Genomic DNA, 24,525 nt, shown 5'->3' with positions numbered 1-24,525 from the left:
ATTAAATAAACTAAATATCATCAAATCCTTTAATTCTTCCTCTTGCAGTTTTGTGATTTTCTTTTTTATCAAAAATTTGAAATATAAAAGTACTCAACCTTATTATATATATTATAATTAAAATTAAAAATTAATCCTAAACTAAATTCGAAATATAAAATTTATTGTAAATAATTATATATATTAAAAATTATGATTTTTATATATTTTTGTTAGATTTTTAATATTTATAGAATTTGTTTTTTTTGTAAAATTTTTATAAAATTATTTTATAAAGATATTTGTAACTGAAAAATTATTAATTGTAATTTATAAAATGTAGAGGGCGTTACAATAGATTTTTCTATAGGTAAATATTCGATACGGATTACATTAATGTAATTTTATATTCTATGATAATTCTGAAAATACACGTGTATATATTATTATAAACATGTTTTTTTGACAATATTTCTAATATTAGAAATATTGATTAACATTGTAATTAGTATTAAAAATACACAATAAATGAAATGTTAATAAAAAAATAAAAATATTTTTTAAAATACTTTTATTTTTTAAAATAATTTTATTTATTTTATATTACAAAATAATTGTTTTAAATTTTTAATTTTTAACAAATTACTTATAAAAAAAGAAATGTAATAAAAAATTTATATATAAAGAAAGAATTATTTCTATAACAATTTTTAAATATAATAAACATTGCTAATTATAAGAAATAATAAAAATGGAGGAGCAAAGTATTTTAACGTCAAAATCATATAAACGTGCAGAAACAAATTTGAAAGATAAATTAAAATTAGCATTTTTAAAACGTTATCCTCATTATTTGGTACCTGGACATAATTTACATACTAATTTTTCTGTAGATGATTCTGATTTAGAAAATGTTATAGAACAATATCAAGAATATCCTTATCATTGTGATTTACCAAAACCTTTATTACCACCTGCTAAATTATCTCGAAATGGTAAGTATATTGAATTAATTAATAATTTATAAAGTATATTTTTAGTTAATTTAGTTTTTTAATTAATATATATTATGTTTATAAATTATATAGTATTGAATGAAGAAGATCCTACATTAGAATTAGTCATTCTTAAGAATTATATGAACAAGGATATAGAAAGAATGAAACATTATTATTTGAAACATGAAAAAGGTAAATCTAATAATAAATATAAAATATTATAAAAAAAATTATATTTATAATAACTATATTTTTTAGACTTAAAATTAATATATAAGAAAGATGTAAAATGGAATCATATGAAAGATGTAATTACTGCTAAAATACCTAAATATGTTGCAGATTTAGCACAAATTATTGATAAAGATCCAGATCCTTATTTTAAAGGAGTAAGATAAAAATTAAAACTTTAAACTTTTTTTGTAATAAAATTTTATTAAAATTTTATAATACAAAATCAAATTCATGTAATTTTTTTTAGGCTTATAATTGGTATTATACTGGTGGATCTATGAATCATATAAATTTACATAATAAGGACATTTTACTTTTTCCATTTATGGGAGAATTAGGTATTATTAATATAAAAATATTTCTTGTTCTTCATAATTTAATATAATATAATTAGCAATATAATTTTTGTTTTAATTTATTTCTAGTAAGTACACCTCTTGATAATATAGAAGAGTTTTTATGGAAACCTTTACTCAAAAAAGCAGCTAAATGTGAACTCAGTGGTTCATTGTATGAATTAAAACATAATGTTAATGTTGATATTTGTAAGTAACATATATTTATAATAACTATATTTTAAAAGAGAACAATTATTAATAATATATATATAAGATAAATATATATACATATATTTATTATTATTATTATATAGAATTTTTATTATGAAATTAATAATTTGTAATTCAATATTTTAGGTATGATTTTAGGTAGATATAAACAACATTGTAATTTTTATATATTATCTGAACGTGATAATAAATGTAATCTTACGGAAGTACATACACAGATATCAAAAATACCTTATATTAGTGCAGATTTAAATCCTCTTAATGCAAATCAATATTGTTTAGTTGATGTTGATAGATGCGTGACATTATGGGATATGACTAAAATGTAAATATTATAAATATATAAGTTTTTATAAATGAAAAATTTATATATATATTTTTTAATTTTATAGGAAACCAACAAACTCTAGTACTATACTAAATACTACTGTATTAGATGATTCATGGAGTAGTATAAAATTTCAGTCCATAGATCCTAATGTTCTTTTATTTGTAGATAGGTGCTGTCTACATTATCTTGATATTCGTGTAAGAATACAAATATTAATTATTTTTTAATATTATATCTATTATTATTATTATTATTATTATTATTATTATTATTATTATTATTATTGTTATTGTTATTATTAATATATTATTATTATTATAATTATTAATATATTATATTAATATATTATTATTAATGTAATAATAGCTTAAATTATTTAATAAAATTATGTAATTAATGATATATTAATTTTATGTGACAGGTTCCATTTGATCGACCAACATTAACAATATGTCCAAAATTTTATTTAGAAAAATGTGAATATCTTTCATTAGATGTTGCTAGTAAAAATAATTTTTGTAGATATATAGGAACTTATCATAGTGTTTTAATGTGTGATAGTCGTTCCCCACAAAAAAGTGTTCAACAAAAATGGATTCATCAATTCAAAGGTCCACCACTTATTGGTTCTGTAATAAATAGGTAAAAGAAAATTAAATAAACTATTCATATATATAATATAAACATATTTAAATATGTAATAATAAACTTATGCTTTTAGAGAAGATAAAGAATTTGTTGTTTTATCTAGTCAAATTGCTGGTGAAACTACAATTATTGTAAATACTTGGACAACTAATGAAATTTCACATTCATATAATTTTCCATATACTCCTCCTCATATTAAAGAGACATTAAACGAATCTCAAATACAAGGAATGTGTTTAAATCCATATTTGAGAGATAGATTTGAATTATCAAATACTGGATCTTTTATTATTAAAGATATTAGTCAGAATATATTTTTATTTCTTCAAAATTCTATTGGTATGTATTTATTTTTATGCTTTATTGTATTTTACTAATTAAAAATTTTAATGCAAATATGTTTTTTAGGAGATATATATTATCAATGCTTAACACATGATACTGCATTAGATAAATATTCATTTATTAATGGTAAATCATGCTGTTTATTAAATGCTTGGGAAAATGCAGTATCTGTACAAATAGATACTATAGTGCCTCTTACAATATCTAATAAGTTAAATGTGGAACATTTTTTTAAGAGTAAATAAATAATAATTTTTTCATTCTAAAAAGATTAAAAATTATATAGATTTATTTAAATTGAATTATACATATATAGATATATTTATATATATATATATTTTTAATTTAATTAGGTTTTACAAATAAGAAATTACAATTGAAAAATCATAAACATAATTCAATTAATTGTTTTGAACCAAGTTGGAAACAATCCTTTGAGAAATTAAATACTTATATGGATATATTGGCACCTGAACTTTTAGCTATGTGGGAAATATGTGAAGAAGTTCCATTACCTTTAACAACAGCACCTCATCAAAAAGTTTTAAGTTGGTTAGAATCTGCAGATCCAAAGGCACCAATTTTATCACAAGAAGAAGTGGAGAATATATCAACACCAATTAATACACAAGAATTAATAAGTGTATCTCAAGAAATGGAAATAACTTATTTGGATGACAGTAATGCATTACAAGATCTTTTACCAAAAGTTAAAACTACACGTTTAAAAAAAGGAAGTATACGAAAAAAACGGAAGGTATAAAATATTTAAAAAATTGTATATATAACAAAGGTAAATTATATTTTTTTAATAAAATAATAAAATTAAATATTTCGACATATGAATTACTTGTTTATTTATTTATAGCAAAAATTATACAATAATTACACAATATGTATCGACAAAATGAACGAATATGTTAATGATAATTTACAAATTTTTGTATTTTACAACATTGCATTTTTTTAGTGATTTAGCGATTCCAATGAAATGTTGGTTTCCATTTTGATGTAAGTACCTTACTACTTTCTTGCTGTGCTTTATTTTCCTCTTCTTCTATTTGCATCTAAATAAATTTTATAAATAATAAGAATTAAATTTAATAATATAATATTTATAATTAATTTTATAGTCAATATGTACATCCATATATATACATATACATATAATATAATTCTTACCAAAAATTTTCGTTGGTTTTCTCTAAAAACTTGTAATGGATTATCAAATTGTCTATAATAATTAAGGACTTCTCGTACATCTTCCACATTTGTCGCTAATATAGCTACAGAGTAACAATAAATAAAATAAATAATTAAATATATATAAAATATATAATAATTAATGATATAAAAAGACACACACTTTTAAGGAATGCAGCTAAATCGTATAGCGTTGTATCATCATCATTTCCAATCCATTGTGGTAATTGCAAAGTATTCTCAGGATGAAATTTTGTACTTTTTGGATTCCAATCAACTACTATAACCTAATAATAAAGAATAAAATATATATAAAAAATTTTACTTTAGTAAGATAAAATTTTATACTTACTTTACTAAGATCACGATTAAGAGCATTTAAATCCTTAACATGGTGACCATCTACAAAACGTGTTGTATCTCTTACTAATCTATACATGATATATCCATTAGGATCCAAAATATCCAAAATAGGAAAAACAGTCTACAAAGGTCATATTAAAAAATATATATAAATGATATATGAAAATAATAAATAATAAATAATTTTGACAATTTTAATTACCATTCCTTGTTCTGCTGTATAAACTACAATTTCAAATTGTGGTGGAGCTATAGCTTCTAGAAATTGATCCACACCAGGCCTCTTTTTAAATCTCCAACCAGTTTCATACTGAGATAATAATAAAAATAAATATTCATAAAATTTTTAATATATTAAATATTTAAAAAAAAATACTACTTACTGTCCAATCAGGATGTACTAATACATCTGTCAATTCTAGCACCAAAGTATAAGGGGGTTGAATATAAGGATATTTGAGTGGATCTGGAAGTAATTTATTTCTACTAGGTTCTTGAACCATCTAAAAAACATATTCTTCAATTACAATTAAAATATGTGCTTTTAATTTTATTTTAAACTTTTGATACCTTAGTATAATAATTAAATTCCCTTTTAAGCATTTTATATATTCTTTCATAAAATGGTAAATTTGAAAATTCATCTTCAATAATATTTCCATGTTCATCATATTTAGCTTTTGTTAAATTATATATTACATAAGACAGTCCAACAGTGGTAAATACTCCCAAGAATGCAAAACTATATTTAAGCACTCTTTGTGATTGCTCTCGTTTTTCTTTTTCTTCTGCTTCTTCTTTTGCTTCTTCTTCTAACTTTTTATTATCTAATCCATCTTGCGTTAAAGATTGCACAGTTCCTCCAGACGATTGAATATTTGTCAGACTACCTGTTATTTTTGGTCTATGTGCTATAAAATAAAAATAACAAATAATTATTATTTATTATATATTATTTTTTTAAAAATTTTTTATTATATAAAAACTAAAAATTAGAAAGCAAATTATTTATATAATATTAATGTATTATTTATTTAAAAAGTTAATAAAGACTTATTTCATTTATATATCATTGAAAAAATTTCACAATAAACAACATGCGGCTAGCGCGTGTTTCGGTTTATAATAAGGTTATATTTTTTGTATTTACTTACCTTCAGTGTTATAATAATGTCTTTGCGCCATTTGAACAACTGATATCCGAGCGATTGGTAGACGAAGTGCTGAGTATATCGTTGTTGTATTTGCATTGTATATTTTGTATAAATGTTGTATACTTTTTGTCGCAAATGCCATTACTTTAAACAAATCATGAGCTTTCTGGCAGATGTACGCAAAGAGCTCGTGTTCGTATTTTCTGATATGTTAAACAGAGTCGATGTTTTAGAAATCTAGTTTTCCAACATATCTAAAGGCAGTTTACAAGAAGTTAAAATCACAGATCGTCTGTAATATATAGAGTGTTAATATATTCGTGAGATAACTTTGGAGGATTGATTATAGGGGCCAAAACAAATACAAAAGTTGATATACAAAAACATTGGTTGAGACTTATTCAGTAAATTATAAGCAATTGAAGATTGTAGATGAAGCGAGATACAAATAGAGTGAGATAGTTCTTTTTCCACTGTCGCGTCATTTCGTTCTATTTCCGCCTTACTTCATCTAATACAAACTTAAATTGCTTATAATTTAACAAATAAATCTTAATCGATATTTTTGCATATCAATTTTTGTATTTATTTTGATTTATATATAATATCGATTCTTTAAAAATGTTCCAATGAATATATTATATCCATGCAGAAAAAAATTTTTTATTTTTATTTTTATTTTTATTATTTTAATTAAATTTTTATTATTTTAATTACATGAATATAATGTCAAATTCAAATTTTATGTAAAATATTGAATTATGAAGATTAATAATATCTATTTTCTTTTATTATATAATTTTTATATAATTTTTTACTTTATTTTTATTTATTATGTTATATTATTTTTATGTTTTATTTATTATGTTATAGTAATATTCATTTTTAAATCAAGTTATTAAATATCTAAAATCATATTTAAAATTACTTAATCATATTTAAAATTTGTATAGCAATACAATAATAATTTCACAGTTTTTTTTTAATATAGTTTTAATTATTCATAATTATAGATTAAATAACAATAGTTTAATTGTCCGAAACAAAATTATCTCAACGTGTGATGCAACATCTGAAGCTTGGTTTAATCAACTTGAGGAAGTTTGCTAGTGGACGGTAGTTGTCAGGTCAGTACATGCATTCTATACTAGCCAAGGGAATTTTGTGGACATCGCGTGGTCAACCACTCTAATATTAATAGGTCGGGTATGAAATTTGCTTAATCATGACTAACGGGATGACCCAATGGAATGATAATAATTTGCCAGTGTTCATTCACCGCGTCAATCTCGAATAACGATCGCAAACGAAATTGGAACCATTGTTAAGCGATGTATTATCGATAAAAATTATTAATCATTGCGTTTCCATTTATTTATTTTTAATATGTTGCTAGTAATATCGAACCTCTTTTAACAATGGTTGCATTTCTGTCGGGCGTGGAACATATAATCGTTTGAAAAAAAAAAAAAAAAAGAAAAAACTTCTCACGACTAACGGACGAATTTATCGCTGAATTTTTCCAGGATTTCCCAGGACAACGCTTAAATTTTTGTCCCCGCAATACATAAACCGTACGCGCGGGATGAACCCGTCTGCTGCTTGTGTCAGCTGCTGTTAGGACCGTAATGAGAGGTGCCATAATGTTAACGGCCGAACGCATACATTCAAGCAATTACGTCGCTCCAACTAATTTCTGTCCCTGGGCAAACTTGAGGAATTCCATGTGCCACGAGTAGAGACGCGCGGGCGTGTAAGGGATTGCGAACGGGGCGGAGGTTGCCGAGGAAGAGGCGGAAGTTACTGCTGACCATTTCGTCGGATCTAGCCGCGTTTTCACCGTTCACTTATACACACGGTCGCCTACCCCCTGTACACATTGTGCGAGAAGCGTACAAATACAAAAGCGATTCGCCCTTTAGCGAGACGGAGTTACGAATGCAGCCGAGAGGGTTGTTTGTCAAGAGAATTTTCAGCGGTGAGCACGCTGGCCAACGAGTATTACGGGTTGAATTAATTCCTAACAAAAATATGTGAAATATTTTCACGGAGGAGACGAGCGAGCCGCACACATCGTTCCTCCATATTATTGCAAAAAGGCCACATGTATACGTATACCGTTTGTTGGGCATTGCCCTACACGCTTTCTGTTTTCCTTTCAGATTGCGCGTCAAGTTTTTCGCGACAAATTGCCTTCGGGCGAGAGACCTATTTCTTCCTCGTACTACGTTCCTGCATTTTTACATCTCAAGACCGATCGTTCTTTTCCAAGCTTACGTTCGCCTTTTTTTTTCGTTGATTTGTGTCTGGCACAATATTCTGGTAAATATTTATGATAGAATTTTTACGTTAAAGTGAAATTTATATTGAAATTTAAAAAATTCAGGACTGCGTATCAAAAGGTATATGGACCGTTTCGATCCATTTTTCGCAATTACAACAACGCATATACCTGTACGTTATATATAATAATATAGGAATCGTTTAATTTTGATATTTTGTCCCATTCATCCATGCGATGCCGGATAATCTCGATGCAAATCATAACTGGTTAGTTGCCTATTAATCTACGATTTGATATAATCCGTACGAATCTATCCGAATTCGTAATATTTTATTTCTTTTTTTAAATACTCTTTATTAATATTAATCCTTGTTCGAGCATTTAAAACAGAATTCTTCTTCATCGGGATCTATAAATCTATGTATCCTTTCACGACTTTCAGTACGTAAATGTAGAAAGAAACCGTCATTCTTGGCGATGCTCGGCCGATGCCATTTGCACGCACGCTTGTACACCGTCTCGAGAAAGATTTTTCCAACGAAATTCCTTCTCTGTGCCCAGAATAGTCATTCAAGTTGCCGGCGACGCGTCGCTACTATTCACGAGCCATTCCCCCTTCCCTCCCCCACCCTCCTTTTTTCCTTTCATCGATTTTTCATTCCTTCCCGAGTGAATCAACGACGATTCACCTTTCGATCTCGAAACTCGAAAAAAACTTAGATCACGACGCGAGATTTGCAATGTGAATCGACGCGAGACGACTCTCCTCCCTTCCTTCCAATCTTTCTCCCTCCTTGCCTCCTCTAATCTCCCTTAAGCGTCGATCGTAATTGACCGTCGTCAATTTTGAACCCGAATACGCGTCTAAGCAGGAATTATATGCATCGAACAACCGCGGAGCATCAAGGATGGAGTGGAATAGAGGGGGTGGAAAGGGTGGCGCAGAGTGGAGGGTTGCGAGCGAGGCAGCCGCGAAAGGGAGCATTTGGCGTAATCGAAGTATCGCGTGCTTGTGGAACGATAATTCCATTACGCGAGAGAACAAACGTACCTACATACGTACGGCGAAGGCAGGACATTTTTATCGGGTACGATCTGATATTTCGTCGATCAGCGTCGAGCGTTGTTGTAAAAGCGCGTGCGTGAGATACGCGAGTAATTCTCCTCGCGTGGGAAAGTAACGTTTCGGGTTGGCATAAATATAACGGTCGAGACTTAGACGGAACGAACACGCTTACGGTAACTTCTGTATATATATATATATATATGTATACGTTCGCCAATCATCCTGCACCGAGTGTTTGTTAAAAACTATTAATTCGCTTGTCGGGAGATACTTTTCGATATAATTCCGATATACAACCTCCCTTTCATGTTTCTCCTCGTTCTCGCATTTTTCCTTCTCTTTCTTTCCTCTATTCTTCCTTTTTTTTTTATATATCTCAAGTACACGTTGAATTTGCGGATCGTTATTATGATTCACCAGGTTTTGACGCGAAAACGAGCTGCCCTGAACTTTCTTAATCTGAAGTAAACCAAAGCGCGGATAATACGCCTTCTCCCCACCCATTCGGAGACTTTAATAATCTAACTTTTCGCGCTACTTTGCGTCCCAGTTTTAACCTAAAAATTGCTTTTCTCCCCTTCGCTCATGGAGAATTGGGGAGGGAGGGGGAGGGGAGGTTGAAATTGTAAAACGAGTATTTATACGTCTTCGCGTATATCATGCTTTCAACGTTGTCGCGAGAGAAGCGAGAAAGAATTGCTTCTTTTTTCTTCGAATTACTGAATGAAACTTTTTTTCATTGCCCTCTATCCATCGGGATAAAATGGGACTATTTCGTTTTGACGAACATTCCATCGTCGAAGGAAAAAAAAAAAAGAAAAATGTTGAGAGATCGACTTCCTCGATACCCGAAGCCTTCTCCTTTATACGAAGGGATAAAGATGGCCGGGAGATTTCATATAGATCGTCTGAATTACAAAGCTCGTGGAAGCGGTGGCTGGCAATAAAAATCGGCTCTGCGTATCTGTTCGTGCACGCAGCAGCACCCATCTCCTCCATCCTTCGATCTCGCCTCTCTATTCCCGGCCCATTCATCGAGCGACGATCGATTACAGTGCTCCCGCGGACAATACCATTCGGGACAGTGCGAATTTCATTCTTTCGTTTCGTACCGCGCGTAGAACGCGGCGACAAAAGCTCGGCCAACAGAGTACGATGCTTTTCACGTGCCTTTCTCGCCCTCTTCTCGTCCCTCCCCTTCTTCCGCCAATTCTATTCCACTCGCGCTTGCCACCACCACCACCTGCCACCACCCTCCTCCTCCACGCCCGGCGTAAGTCTCGCGTGAATTTACATCGCGACCGTACGTACACGTATCTATAGGGAAACTTGTTCAAACGCGGTGTTATTCTTCCAACGTGATCCTTTCTCATTGTTTCGCCCTCTATACGGATATTACGCCGTAATTTATCGTACGGTTGAGCGTAGCACGCGCCTTGCGCCACGAATCGATTTTAATAAAAATATATATCGCATTCTATCGAGGGAAGTACTTGCGAATCGCTGTAGACTATGTATTTCTTCAGCAGGCCGGATAATTCGTTTAATATCTCTATACGAATACTCTCTATACGTATATATATTTTTTTTTATTTGAAATCTCGTTTTCTTACTCGTTGACAAAACGTCTTACGTGTTCACGATGAATTATTAGATGAGAAGAGAATAATTTTTTTTTTGGAGAGTAGAATCGTTCTTATACTTGTTTCTACGTCATTTTGAATCTTGAGTCTTATGAGTGGCGGGAGGGGAGGGTCATATTTTTCAGACTGCCCGAGCTGTACGCGACGACCATTTCGGATAATAGGGAAAAAGATCGGAGGAAAAAAATTTGACGACGGTCTTAGTAAGGGGGTTAGTTCGAGTTCAGCGATATATTAGCAGAATCGCGAAACTTTTTAACGTATAGTACACGAAATCTTGAAGAATTTTAGTGATATATATATCCTCATTATTATTCAGGACGACGAATTGTAAAAAGATGGTATAATTTTTGTAAAAGACTCGTTTCGTTAAATTTCACAAAAAAAAAAAAAATTCGCGAATAATATTATCGAGTGAATAATACAATCCGATGCGTGTTTTCATCGTGCGATCAATAAAATTGTTATATATTTCACATATTTGCATAGATAATAACGATTGGTAGGAATGACCGATTACAGTACGTGATGCTGCGTTACGTTGACGGTGAATACTTAGCAAATGAAATTTCATGCGTACACGTACACGCGTTGGAACGTGATCAAAATGTCTAACATATTTGCGAACGTTTATCCGCTGCTGGTAGACGTATTTCAATTCGTAATGTATCATATTTTATATTGTATTACGTATATTGCATTATTTTATTACGTTATTCTATTTGGAGACGAGTGTAGGAATACATAGAAGTATCTTTGATATGAATCTATCAAATAGAAAAATAAATCTGTTACGTTATAACGTTTCATTTATCTCATCGTCAAATTTTGTTAAACAACTGAATATTTTTTAATAATTCCACTAATACAATTATACAAAAGAACCTAGATGGGAAAAAAAAAAAAAGAAAAAGAAACTTGGTAAAGATTCATGAATATTCTCCGTCATAACTCTTTCCGTTCCACGCTTCATTTCAGAACACGCGACTCTGAAACGAGGCCGAATTTCTACGAATTTCCAGAAAATTTCGAAGCGAATCGAGTAAATTAAGTCTGCCGGTAATTATTTCAAGCGATTTTCCACAAGCACGTGAATGAAGTTAATCAGAGCTATTTCAAAGAGAGAAAAAGAGAGAGAGAAGGGAAATAGAATAGAAAAGGAAAAGAGAAAGGTTCGGAGTGGAAGCCAGTCAGATTTTCAAGGCGTTTTTATTACTCTATCACGAGTGGCGAGCCTTAAGCTGCGCTTTTCCTCTACCTCGGTAACCGTTGACTAATGGTCCATCATTGTTTCACCCACGTTGCGTATCACGACGAATGGCGCGTGTCCTTACTCCCATTCCATCCGGTACAATGTGACTTTGTCCTTGCCCGCGCGAATACATCGAACAATACCTTTTGCTCATCCACGCGGCAATAACTTGGGCAGCGTAGGGCGATAAGTTTCGCGAAACAGCGGATCAAAAAATATATAGATCCGCCGCGAAACGAGGGCTGGGCGCATTGTTCGTGATGCGGAGAATTTACTGCAGCACCGCGATTTCGAGGAGGTGGTTGGACGCAAGAAATTGTTCCGCGTTCATTATCGCCAGGATGGATCGAGATTGAACGACTTTTGCACCTACTTCGAAGCACCTATTCGAATTTTTTTATTTATTCGCTCCAGAAGAAACTATTCTCCAGAAGGAACTTTCATCGCGATTATAAAAGATCGACAAAAAGATCCATAAGTGAGATGAAACGATTGGTAATTAAGGTTAATCGTTCGAAAACCGTTATTCGATACGCTTAAAAAAAAGGAAAAAGAAAAAATAAAATTTGGTATAGGCTAATTTTTTTTTTTTCTTCTTATAGGACACGGATGAGGATACGAAATGAAGCATTAAGTTATTCGAAACAACATCGGCCGACTTACCGTGTACATTTTTTACCGAAAGGTAACCTCGGGGAAGAAATAGGATCATTATTTCTTCTTTATTAGCAATCATTCTCAGTGGATCCGCCACCTGACATCCTTGACAAGGGGACGTATATCAAAGATGAAAATATGTTCGTCTCTCACCCGGGGCATCGTTAGACAGGCTTAATACGCTAGTAAAACATTCGGACGGCATCACACGGTGTTGGCCCATATTAAATTCTTAGCGGGTACCGCGTGTCGGTCTTGATGTCCTTCATTAATCAATGCATTGTATCCGACTCGGTAAGTGGGATCCAAATGTTTCGACTTTTTCTGCTCTATGATCTTTCCTCTCTCTCCGTCTCTCTTTTTCTCTTTTCTTTTACTTCTCGAATCGGTTGGTCCACCAATGGTTTGGACCATTATGTACAATTGCGCCAACAAGCTATGAGCCACGGTATATACACACCAGTATGGTGTATTGCCGCCTCTGTACTTGTAACTTATGGCGTCCCATTATATGTAAAGTAGAACGTGTCAGGTCAAACTCATTGTTTCGTTCTTCTATTTGTTTGACCCCATCGAATATGTAACGCCCCCGACTCAGTAATTTAGGGAAATTTATGGGAAACCGAGAAATGATCCGAGTGCAAGATGGATGCTCACTTATTAGAAAGAAAATCTCTCTTTTGGAAGTATTAATTAAACAAAATCGTTGAAAGTAGATGACTTTTTTTTACTTCAATTTTTTTTTTTTTTATAAATCATCGTTGTCGAAACAATTTCTGTACGTATATTTAAAAATAATCCGCAAAAGTCAAGTTACCATTTGAGATCGGGGAGAATGTTGAGTACAGTACGGATAGATGTCGCTAGTATTTCCTTCTTTCAATCTTTCGAAATGGAAACTCCACGGAGATAGCTTGCTATTAAAAATCTAAAAGCTTAACGTCGCACAGATTGACCTTTAACTGATTAAATATTTACCACGGTGCTCTATTGCTCTTTTCGCATCGATCTTTCGAAATTTATTTTTACAGGAGTGCTAATGGCGAATTGCCGCAATAAAACGGGCACTTGGACGAACGTTAAAGCGAAAAATTTTTTATTCACCTGTCTAGGGTATTTCCAAACGTGCAGACGAAGGTAACCATTTCAGGTGTATACGTGGAGTGCGCGTATACAGGACACGCTAACTGACCATTATGCAGATTTCTAATGATTAGATATATCGGTCGTTTGCCAGTAAAATGAATGTAATATACCTTTGCGAGATCCGCTTCTCCTACCCTCGTTCGTTCCATCATTCCTTCCTTAATTTGTTATCTTGAACTAACGATCCCTTGTCCGTGAAAGAAGTAAAACAAAGGGAAAGAAAGAAGAAAGATGGGGAGGGGGAGGGAAGAAAAAGAATCAAGGGAGAAAGCAGACGAACTCTGACGTGACTCGAAGGAAAGCGATCAGCTCGTGAAATAGGTTTTCCCAAAGTTTCACGGACGAGGGGTTGAAACCTTGGTCTGTGGCTCTTTTCCTTCTTCCACCATTTAACGGGCTGCTTGTCGTCGACCGAATTGAACGAGAATTTCTATTTAGAAGTAAAAAACAAATAGTTCCTCGTGGAGTTGAAAACGCGGCAAAACAATGGGGAATGTATAATGGGAAGGTATCGTGTTCCGGCGTATTGCGTTTGGACGAGATCCAAAATACCGTTTCTATGAATTTGTTGCGATTTCACGAAAGTTATCTCAATCCTACGTTTAAACGCGCTGATTTTTCTACCATAAATACACGGGAATATTAATTTCAATCAAATCTTTTGAGTTATCTCAGATTTGAAGATTAGGTTTCACGATATTTCTATTATTAACATTTCCGTGTATCGATTGCGATGATTAGCATGTTTTATCGTATTGTGTACGCTCGCATCGTGATTAGAAATACTTGACAACGAAACACGGGATCTCTCAGGTGTGGCGTTATAACGTTATAATGAATTGAATTGAATTCTCGCGAGCGCGCCACAGACATTCGGCCACATTGTTATTTAATGCAACGCGTCAGGAAAAATTAAAGGTTGGCCAGTAAAAGATAATAATATGCAAAGAGATTACATTAGAAAGGCTCGTCGCGATAATTTGAGAAATAATTTATCGAATATTAAAACGTTCGCGCTTTATTAAATATTCATGAATATCTTATTCGACGATATACGATATTTTATCGACGAACCGGTTATAGCAATCACGACGAAGGATTAAATAATTGTATCTAATATCCTTGTACATTGCGAAAGAGAGGCAATATTGTATGCGCCTTTAATAAATACCAATGCGATCGCGTGTTAATATTAACCTTGATGCCGATTTTTGTCGATTAATTAGAACGATTCGTAATTAGCGCGATACAGAAAAGCTGCGCGCGCAGCTTTAACCATCCGATCTTATCGTTGGCCACGAAACGGCATTGAATGCGAGAACGTTTCTCGGACTTTCCTCCGAGGATGCCGACTTTTTTATTAGATTACGTCCCTTGATATAGCGGCTCCGGTTAAGCCTAGCATTAGCATATTTCAAACTGTATAATTTATGCACCCATTACATTACGAGAGAGAGAGAGAGAGAGAGAATAAGGGCTGATGCTAAAGGGGTGAACTTTCGTAAATTATATCGAGGTTGGTATGAGGCAAACACTCGTTGTGTTCATTCGTAAAGCTCTTCGTTTATTAATTTTTGTTTATCGATAAATTTTATAGATTATCGATTTCTTAAACATCGACTACATATTTGTAAATTTTTTGTCTTGATATCTAAGATTGATTTTACATATATATATATATAAAACATATATATATATATATATATCTTAATATCTTGAATATTCTTTTGTGCTATTTAAATCTAAATGTAGCGTGTGCACGATTTCGAGGTGATTCATTTTACAAGGGGAATTTTGAAATGCGTCGCGTGTTGACGATACAGGACACGAAAATATCGGAGAAATAGATACGTAACAATAGATATACTAGTAAAAAATTAACGAGGATTATTCAAAACGATGGAGATTCGATATCCAGCGAATAAAATCTTCATTCTATTCATAATTGATCATTTCGTTGAAAGAATATATCCAACACAGTATCAACAGATATATTTTCCTCTCTTAAGAATATTGGAAACGAGGCAGGAAGGGTATGGAAGCTAGAGAAAGGGACCCCATTCGATCCCTCGTCAGCATGAATGATCGATAAACCCCGCGAAATATCTGGCATGAGCTGTAAACGGCGTAACATACTTTAATGGCGAATTTAAAGGATGGTATCCTGGCACGGCGAGCATGTTGGACCATATGCTGCATTTGGACTAGGAACACATATTACGCGCAAAGTGTTGCTACGAATTGCTGGAAATGGTTTAATTACTATTATTATCGGGATAATAATAAGAGATAGGTATCCCGACACCTGGAATCTAACGTTCGTTTCCACGGTGCCAAGTAATCGTTCGGTTTTAAGCAACCGTTACGATAATTCTCCTTGAACGTTCAAATGATATTTTAATTACCTCGTACCGACCTCGAGTGCCATCGATGATTTATAGTTGCTAGGAGGAATTAGCTACTTCATGAATAAACGTCGGGGTAATCTATAAAACGATTATCTTCCTCATCGAACTTTATTTGTTTTTAATTAAATCGAAAGTTTCGTCTATATTTGAAGTCTCCGTTCAAAATATACCATATAATTTTTCCCTCATAAATCAGTCAAGTCTCGCGAATGAATAGAGATAACTGATTTCATGCATGAATTATATTCTTCGTCGATACCGTTTCCTTCAAATTAAGTCTTTCCATCCAATACTATAGTATATATATATATATATATATACATCGCGAAGAAAAGATTGAAGAATACAGCTAATATTTAATTCCATACAAAATCTCTAATTTCCCCAAAATTCTATATATTTAACGAAACTTCTGTTTTCTATTTTACGAAATTATATTTACGGTACGAAGAAAGGTATACAAACAACGGTTTCCCTCAAGGCAAACCGTGATTCTCGACGACTTCTTCAACGACATGGTGTGTGCTCCACGAAGAAACGCATAACGTTTCCAACAGCTCGCTCCTTGTTCCTCGCTCTAATTATGCACATAATAAATAACATGCAAACCTATCTATCACACATTTTCTCTTTCCCTCTCTCTCTTTTCTTCGTTCCTCGGCCACCAATTCACCATCGATCGGCATAATTCTCCGTGACACGTACGCGCCTACGACACGAAATGTCCACCAAGTCTGTACGTAACCGTTGTGTGCGTCGTCGTCGACACCCACCCTCGCGTGGGATTTCTGGGAATGCGATCATTAGGCCGCCGCCACTTTACGTACACATTGAACGCGAGCACGTTGGCGCGGGCTGCGCCGGATAATCAGATACGCTATCTTTGCGCTAATTAAATCGCTTTTTCGTTTGATTAATTAGCGATCCGCGGACGCCACGCCACACTTTCGCCCGTTCGTGAATGGATCAGCCAGCGGCCGATCCATACGATTCGACGGCCATTCGAGACCGAGATCGAGAGATGGAACATTTTGGACGGTGTTTGGAACGATCAAGGACAAATAAATTAGGGAAAGTAGGCCACCCGTTATCGACCTTTTTCACCCTCGTCCCCCTTCGATCAATGTTCGATCGCAAAGTAACCGGTGAAAGTGGTGGACTAATATGCACCTCCAATGGTACGAACGAGGGTTGGAGGACGGTGCAGGTGCAAGATATAACAATAGAGGATCATCGGTGGAAGGGAAGGGGCGCTTATAAAAATTACGATATTATCTCTGGATCGGGCGCACACGAGGGATCGGGCAACATCGGTTGCTGCACGGCTGAATGGACTGCCACGTGCCCTCGTTGCAATCATTTTAGAAGGCACGTTTGTGAACATTTATGGACTGCTCTGCGATTAACCAATTTTTCTTTGTACACGTAACGATGATATTATATATCGTTATTTTCTTTCCCTCTTCTTCCTGTAGTTATTAATTTATAAGGATATATATATATAAGAAGAAAGATTTAATATTTTAAAGGAAGATGGAAAAAATATTATTCGAGTAAAGTTAGGCGAGAATTTTTGTGTGGCTTAAGTAACGTTTAATCCAACGCGAGATAAAAGTGTGACAATATTTTACGACGGGGTTGCAACGCTAGCGATCCGGATTATTAGATGCAGGGAAGAAAGGGACAAATTGTGCCACTCAAGAATGTTAATACGCGAAAGTGTAACACCGTCGACCTTAATCTTAAAACGATGCCATCGACGAAGCATCGTTCGTATGTGCATCGCTTAACGGATGCTCAAGACGTTTAAAAAATGCAGATGGCAGCTCGCGCTGTGACTTAAGAATCAGTGATAGTCAGCTGAATTTTAGAGAGGCAGAACGTCTTGTTCCGTGCACGAGATAATGGCTCATTAGCGATCATTGTAATATAGAGTTTTAACATACGTGTGATAAAAATCTACAAGTTTGCCGACGTATCCAATGCTCCCGAGTAATCTACTTCGATCGCTATAATCACGTTTAACTGATTAGAAAAAGATAAATAACTTATATATAAAAATAACTATTATATATATATATAAAATTATGTTAATTTTTCAATAAGAATTTGAGAAGAAGGATAAAAATATCCATTTCATTCACGTTTCGTGAAAATAAACGTATGATCTTTGCGCGAAGCGGATTAAGCTTTAGGAATTTTACTATACTCGGTTGCATGCATGTACGCAACCTGGTTAATTTCGTTACGCGGGGGAACCGTTTTCTCTGAAAATATTTTCTTGCGCACGCGAGATTGTTTTCTTTACAAGTACCTATATGCTTCCCTGCCACACCTTGTGTATCCTATTTCGCGGTAATCCTTCCGAACGGTTTGTTCTGCAAAGTTCTTCTTCCATCCCTTCGCTGAATACGTGCGTGCCACCGAGATCGCCAACTTTTAACAATGTATCACGCGATACAACCTTTCCTTATTGCTTCTAAATATACTGTCTTCACAATCGGAATCGTATATCCCCATAATTAATATTATTATTACAATATACGTATTTTTTCATAAAAGTCTAATGATAAGAAATATCTATCATTTTATTATATTTCGTTTTATATTTTATAATATCCTGTTTTTGAATGGAAATTACGATACAAAACTATCGAAAATTATTTGTTTAAATGGACTATTTGTCAAAATGATCTCCCGGTTGCGCGATTTTCCCTGGCATCGTTTCAATTAATTTTCCGATTATCGCCATCGAGATATATTATTCCATACATTTTCTAGCCTGTTCGCACATCCCCGCCCGAAGAGATTTCGATATTGACACAGCGGAACGTCCGTGTTATGCAATGATGGAGGCGTAGATAGAGAAAAAGAGAGAAGGAGGAAGAGAGAGAGGAGGAAAGTTTTATAACGTCGTATTTTATAACGTCGATAGCGAATCAAGTACAAAGTCGGTGGTCGTTATCCAGGTTTTTGCGGGAACAGAAATGAGGAGTCAAACGACTAAGCACTTGGCTGTGCCCGGGCCAGACTTTGCGCATTTGTTGCAGAGTTTCTTTCAGACGTCCAATTGAGTTCGTGGTTTAACTCGTTGAGCTTTTGCGAACGCATCGGTGCGCTCCAACTGTTACTCCAACTCTTTTCGCTTAAATCGACCGGCACAACGAGCGGCCAAAATTTTCTCCCTCCCACGCAAAAAACGAAACCGAAACGAGACGAAATTGGGAGAGTGAAGGGAGGGAAAAGGATCGACGAGACGCAATTTGTTGCATTTTTCTCCTCACACCCGTTAATTCAAACGCGGTTTATCTTTAATCGACGTCTCTTCGAAGATGGAATGGAAAAAAATCCTCTTTCCCCTCACTCTTCTTTCTTTCCCTCCTCCTTTCTCATTTATTCTCTATTTCTTGCTTCTCACTCCGACCTAAATATTTTTTACCTCGCGAATTTCCAACGAGTCGTTATCCCCCTCCCTTCTTTCCCAGTCGTTACAAGATCCCTCCCCTTGCTCGATAGTCGTTTCTCTGAACTCGTTAAATAGCAATCGTTAGCTAGTCCCGATCGAGGAGAAGAAATCAAGCGCGAGATTGTATATTAATAATAAAATGATAGCGACCGATGTCGGTGAAAAAGTCGCGATACTTTCGCCGAGCCAGTTTCTTTTCAGACCTCATTACATTTCCCTGAAACGAGTGTCCCGATAAACACTCGACGAACAAATTGCTCGTCGTTAACGAACCCCCTGCGCGGTACCCCGGGACAAATTATACAGGAAGGAGACGAGATTCGACGAGCATCACGATAGGAGGAACATCGCGACAAATTTGTCAATTTTAAATACGATTACCGATGCTTGGAATATTGCCTTCGCTGCGTTGCTAATGGTAACTACAAGAGCGGTAGTTGCTGAGTAATTATTTTCACGAAATAGGTGGCTCCCCCCTCTTGCCCTTTCTATATTTTGTCCCTCCTTTGTTTCCTACAATTTCGTTATTTTTTCCCCGGGAGACTCGTTCTCGAATTTTTTCGCTCGAGACTGGGATCGGAATTTTAAAATTTTAAAATTCATCGGATTTTGGAAATTTTACTGTTTTATTTATATTGAACGATCACGATATTTGAAAAGTTTTGTTTATCATAATTTGGTATGATAAATAATTTATTACTGTGGATTACTACCACTTTAAATCAATATTAATATGAAGATAATTTGATTTTTCCTACGTAATGGGTTCCAAATGAGGATCATTAATCGAGGATGAATATGCAACACGCTCGGATGCTTAGCATCAGCATACGTTTGTTATTAAATTAGGGGGCTCGTTTGAGGCTGAGTACACAAGATTAGTTAAATGTTTGTCGAGGTCATACGCGCATTACCGCGGTCGATCTTCTTCCCCGGAACACGCTTCCCCGACACCCTTGGATCCATTAATAACTCTGATTTATGTGAGAATTCCTCGTTACACGACACACAAGCGCCACCCACCAGGAATTGACAGTTGCCCGATGGGGGGTTCTTGGCAATAACTTCCACCGTGTAAATTAACGAATGAGGTTGCAGTTTCTACTTTGGACCGACCTCGTCTTAAACGAGGTTTGACGAGTTCCGACAGATCCTCCGCCACAAACTAAAAACGGTAGGTCACGTTCCGGAGGAACGACGATGATCCAGAAATCTTGATATTCTGAAATATCAGCTTCTAAGAAAATTCGTTTTTTGGAAAACAGATTTTTTTTTCTCATCCAATCACAATATCGAATCCAATTTGTGAAGAATTAATGGATGTTCGTGGAAACATTTTGGAAGATTCGATTTTAAAGGATAAAGCAAAAGTGGACGTACAAAAATGTCGAATTTATGTATTATAAATTGTAACCAATTTAAGTTCGATGAAGCGAGATAAAGACAGAGCGAAATGATGTGTGCGGAGAGCTTCAAACTATATTTTAAACTTTGATATCGTATTTTCTTCTTCCCAAGAAAAGAAACTTAGCTCTTTCTACATCGTCCCTTTTATATATTTCATGCTACATTCGATTTCATCTTTGTTACTGTGAAGCGGACGATACGATGTAATACTATTAATATCATACTGATCGATGACGAATATCGAAGAAATTAACATCGAGCTGTTTCTATTCGATCCACGATTTTTCCAATATATACATTTAATCGGCAAAAAAGAAAATGTGAATTATGGACTGGATAAATCGGATGAAAGAGCCGGTCAATGTTTAGCGTATACGATTTCGAGTCGTGGCTAACACGAAAATTATTGTACGTGCGCGTTGATACAATGTCGATCAGGGTGGCCAAGGGTCCGGAAGGAGGACCTCGCTCGCCCCGTAAACAAATTCGAAGTATGCTCGACGAAATGCGGAACGACGAGACGAGATCCTCGTTTGTTTACAGTCGCTTGTTTCCGCTGTTTTGTCACGCTCCGCTCTGCGCTGCATAGCCGCGAAAACAGTTATTGCTGAAACTGTCGATGTCGAGCAACGGCTGCAACCGCACACATATTTCACGCTGCTTCGAGATTTATCCTGAGACGATTATTAAAAAGCGGAGGAAAGCGGTGTCGGTCGACCAGGTTTCTCTCCTTTTCTCATTGCCTCGCGCGTGAACGAGAGGAAAGAAGGACGCGACGGTGGTCTTTCCGTTTCTATGCGTGAATTCGTAATATCGCGTGGCACGTGACAACGGCTGCTTTTTTTTGGGCTCAATCCGGTTGTTCTCCTCGCGTTTCCGATCGATCGGAGCATCGTTCGTTGTTTGACGAAGAAGTGGACCCATCGATACACCATCGATTTTCTTCTACTTATCGAACATGAATCAATCTCTGAATTGGAAGAGCAGTTTCCTCGTATGGATATTCCGGATCTCGATCATGTACGCGACTCTCTACCTAATATGCATCGTCATATGGATAATCTATTACCACGCATCGTTGTACATAATATGCGCTTGCAAGTAACGGAGCATCGCCTGTTCGAACGGAAGGAAGGAAGGATGGTGAGTAAATTGGGTAAGATGAACGCTTTGCTCCGTTATTCATTGAAACATGTGACAACGGATTTCGTTCTGTCTATAGTGAAACGGATTGCCGACGTTCGAGTACCGTCGGGACGTCTTCAGGAGGAATTCCTTAGCCCGTTATTCTTCTCCGCTACTCTCGAATAGATAACGTGGTTCTTCTCTCTTAAAGATTATTCGATTGATTTGAGAGGATACGAATAAAACCCATGTTTTGCACGCAAACGTTGTGTTCTGAATATTTCGCAACTATCCCCCTGAAATTTACACCGCGTATGCTATATAAGATTAAAAAAAAGAAAAGAAAAGAGAGAGAGAGAGAGATTAAAGAGGAAAAAAAAACACAATACAAATGTTTCATTCATAACGATTCGTTGGAAAGAGTGTTTCGTTACGGATTCGGCCACCGTCTCAATTTTCGTCGAATATGCGCGTACATTTTCGTTGTTCGTTATTTTTCACGGAGGGGGAAAAAAAAGAGAAAAAAAGGGGGGGAAAAAAAAGAAAAACGAGAAAAGATACTCCGTGTATGTGTAAACCGTGTTTCTTTTGTGGATGGCGCGTTATCATCATAGGTGTATAACTCGGGCCGCATTTTCGCCGATGATTTCGATCATGTTTCATTCTCTATACCGTGAACGGATGAGAAATTAATACGTGGCGACGTGCACCACCACCACCACCACCACTTACATTCGCGCACGTGCAACGGCGCGCTATTAACGTAGCGTTATCGAAACGATGATGAAACATCGGTGTACCCTGCTCGACCTTACATTATCGCGAACGTAGGGAGCGGAAAAATTCGAGCCGGGAAGGAATGGTTCGAGTAACCCACTGCGATGCTTCACTTGATTACACGGTAAATTATATCACGGTAGGAGCGTAGGATTAAAGCGGGGTTCGAGGCGGCGCGGTTCGAGCCGAAGCCACTCGCTGTTTGAATTCTTTCTCACGTTCGTTCGATGCAAGTTAAAGAACAAGTTCGTAAGTTCACCGAGGAATGAGAGAGAAAAGAGAGAGAGAGAGAGAGAGAGAGAGAGAGAAGAGAAGGAAAAAGACGAGAGAGCCTGACCCGGCTTTAAATTAAATTCCCTCTGCGTTCGGTTGGATTTTTTTCCCGAAACTCAAATATCTAAAATCGAACCGGCTCCACCGTTTAAATATTTGCCCCCTTCATTGATCACTTTTCATAGAATCCTCTCCTCCTTATTCCATACGCCGATTCATTACACCGATCCCTTCTTTCCTCTTACTCAATCCCGAATCGACGGAATATAAATTTATCCCGTTTAAACATCGCTTAAACGTTTGAAAAAATCCTATACATTTTCGTTCACGGCTAACACAAAATCAACACCAAAGACGACGAAGAAGCGAGATCCAACTATCGGATCGATGCGATTCCGAATCGCGCAACTCATCATTTTCCATTCTCGAAACTACGTACGGGCGTTAAACCCGTCGTCGGAAGGCGATTTGTGCGTTTGATGGCAAAGGAGTAGGATGATCCGGTGGTAGGTACGAGGTAGGGCGGAGGAGGAGGGGGTTAGGAAGTTCAAAACGGCTGTTTCGAGCAGGGATGCTAATTCAGGTACACAGGTACCATCCCAGCCAGGAATTTCCAAGTACCCGATTCCCCATAATGGCGTGTACGTGTAAGCACACCGTGCGTTATGTCGATGTGTGATGTTGCCGAGCGTGCGAGGCTAACCCTGATTCCGTGGCAATTTCCGGTTCAACTGGTGGCGGCATCGTCATTGTGCAAAGGTGGCTAGCAGTGGCGAGGAACGGAGAGGGGCGGAGAGCAGGAGGGAGACGGAGAGATAGATAGGGACGGAGGTCTGGGTAGGAAATAGATAATCATCGGACGTTTAATTACTTCCTAGGCGGTGGCTGGAATTAAGGTATTGCCAACGGAATATATGGGGGAGGGAGGAGGAGGAGGAGGAGGAGGAGAGGGGGGATCGAGCACATTTTGACTATGTGTGTCCATATCCAGGGGCTCGACTAATTAATTATTCGTTATGAAGGCAACCTCTAACGGGTTAGAGATTACACGGACGCGTAATATTTTCGACGCATACTACGCCCGTTGTAATATGTTGCGCGACGGGTTACCACCGGCCACTCCTCTTATTAAATTCGCGCGCACTTTCCCTCCTTTACTTTAATTTCAGTTAGCGCGCAGTTACCTATCCCCCCTCC

The 24,525-nt window shown here is 35.5% G+C and overlaps 2 protein-coding genes and 1 long non-coding RNA gene across 5 annotated transcripts; 2 read left to right on the top strand and 1 right to left on the bottom strand.

The window, feature by feature from the left end:
- The first annotated feature begins 386 nt into the window (after positions 1–386).
- On the top strand, positions 387–3,950 carry LOC108001997 (uncharacterized). Of its 3 annotated transcripts, none has more exons than XM_062075839.1 (11): positions 387–974; positions 1,068–1,169; positions 1,320–1,366; positions 1,459–1,549; positions 1,637–1,756; positions 1,907–2,105; positions 2,173–2,308; positions 2,533–2,753; positions 2,833–3,098; positions 3,168–3,341; positions 3,458–3,950. In XM_062075839.1, exons 1-11 carry the CDS (start codon positions 731–733, stop codon positions 3,865–3,867), a joined length of 2,010 nt encoding a protein of 669 aa, XP_061931823.1. In that variant the 5' UTR covers positions 387–730; the 3' UTR covers positions 3,868–3,950. The 3 variants fall into 3 exon arrangements, with proteins under 3 accessions (XP_061931823.1, XP_061931779.1, XP_061931723.1); XM_062075795.1 differs by having other exon boundaries at positions 1,236–1,366; positions 2,863–3,098; XM_062075739.1 differs by having other exon boundaries at positions 1,236–1,366.
- Positions 3,937–5,966, bottom strand: LOC108001998 (mitochondrial import inner membrane translocase subunit TIM50-C). The gene is made up of 8 exons (XM_062076014.1): positions 5,825–5,966; positions 5,241–5,581; positions 5,054–5,173; positions 4,873–4,980; positions 4,660–4,791; positions 4,471–4,594; positions 4,287–4,390; positions 3,937–4,171 (listed from the first exon to the last, which is right to left on the bottom strand). Exons 1-8 carry the CDS (start codon positions 5,964–5,966, stop codon positions 4,079–4,081), a joined length of 1,164 nt encoding a protein of 387 aa, XP_061931998.1. The 3' UTR covers positions 3,937–4,078.
- Positions 5,967–6,399: 433 nt separating this feature from the next.
- On the top strand, positions 6,400–9,996 carry LOC114578069 (uncharacterized). The gene is made up of 2 exons (XR_003698679.2): positions 6,400–6,951; positions 7,351–9,996. It is a non-coding gene; the product is annotated as an uncharacterized LOC114578069 (long non-coding RNA).
- The last annotated feature ends 14,529 nt before the right edge of the window (positions 9,997–24,525 follow it).

This window comes from Apis cerana, linkage group LG1 (genome assembly GCF_029169275.1).
Source record: "Apis cerana isolate GH-2021 linkage group LG1, AcerK_1.0, whole genome shotgun sequence".
NCBI classification, from domain to species: domain Eukaryota; kingdom Metazoa; phylum Arthropoda; class Insecta; order Hymenoptera; family Apidae; genus Apis; species Apis cerana.
The sequence above is the reverse complement of the archived record's forward strand: the minus strand, read 5'-3'. Positions and strand labels throughout refer to the sequence as shown.

Excerpts from the sequence above, each read along its gene's own strand:
- LOC108001997 (XM_062075739.1), top strand. The coding sequence starts at position 731 with ATGGAGGAGCAAAGTATTTTAACGTCAAAATCATATAAACGTGCAGAA. Across the intron at positions 975-1,067 it reads TGCTAAATTATCTCGAAATG|TATTGAATGAAGAAGATCCT; the intron begins GTAAGTATATTG and ends TAAATTATATAG. Across the intron at positions 2,754-2,832 it reads ATTGGTTCTGTAATAAATAG|AGAAGATAAAGAATTTGTTG; the intron begins GTAAAAGAAAAT and ends TTATGCTTTTAG.
- LOC108001998 (XM_062076014.1), bottom strand. The coding sequence starts at position 5,966 with ATGGCATTTGCGACAAAAAGTATACAACATTTATACAAAATATACAAT. Across the intron at positions 4,981-5,053 it reads TAGTACATCCTGATTGGACA|TATGAAACTGGTTGGAGATT; the intron begins GTAAGTAGTATT and ends TTATTATCTCAG. Across the intron at positions 4,792-4,872 it reads ATACAGCAGAACAAGGAATG|ACTGTTTTTCCTATTTTGGA; the intron begins GTAATTAAAATT and ends TGACCTTTGTAG.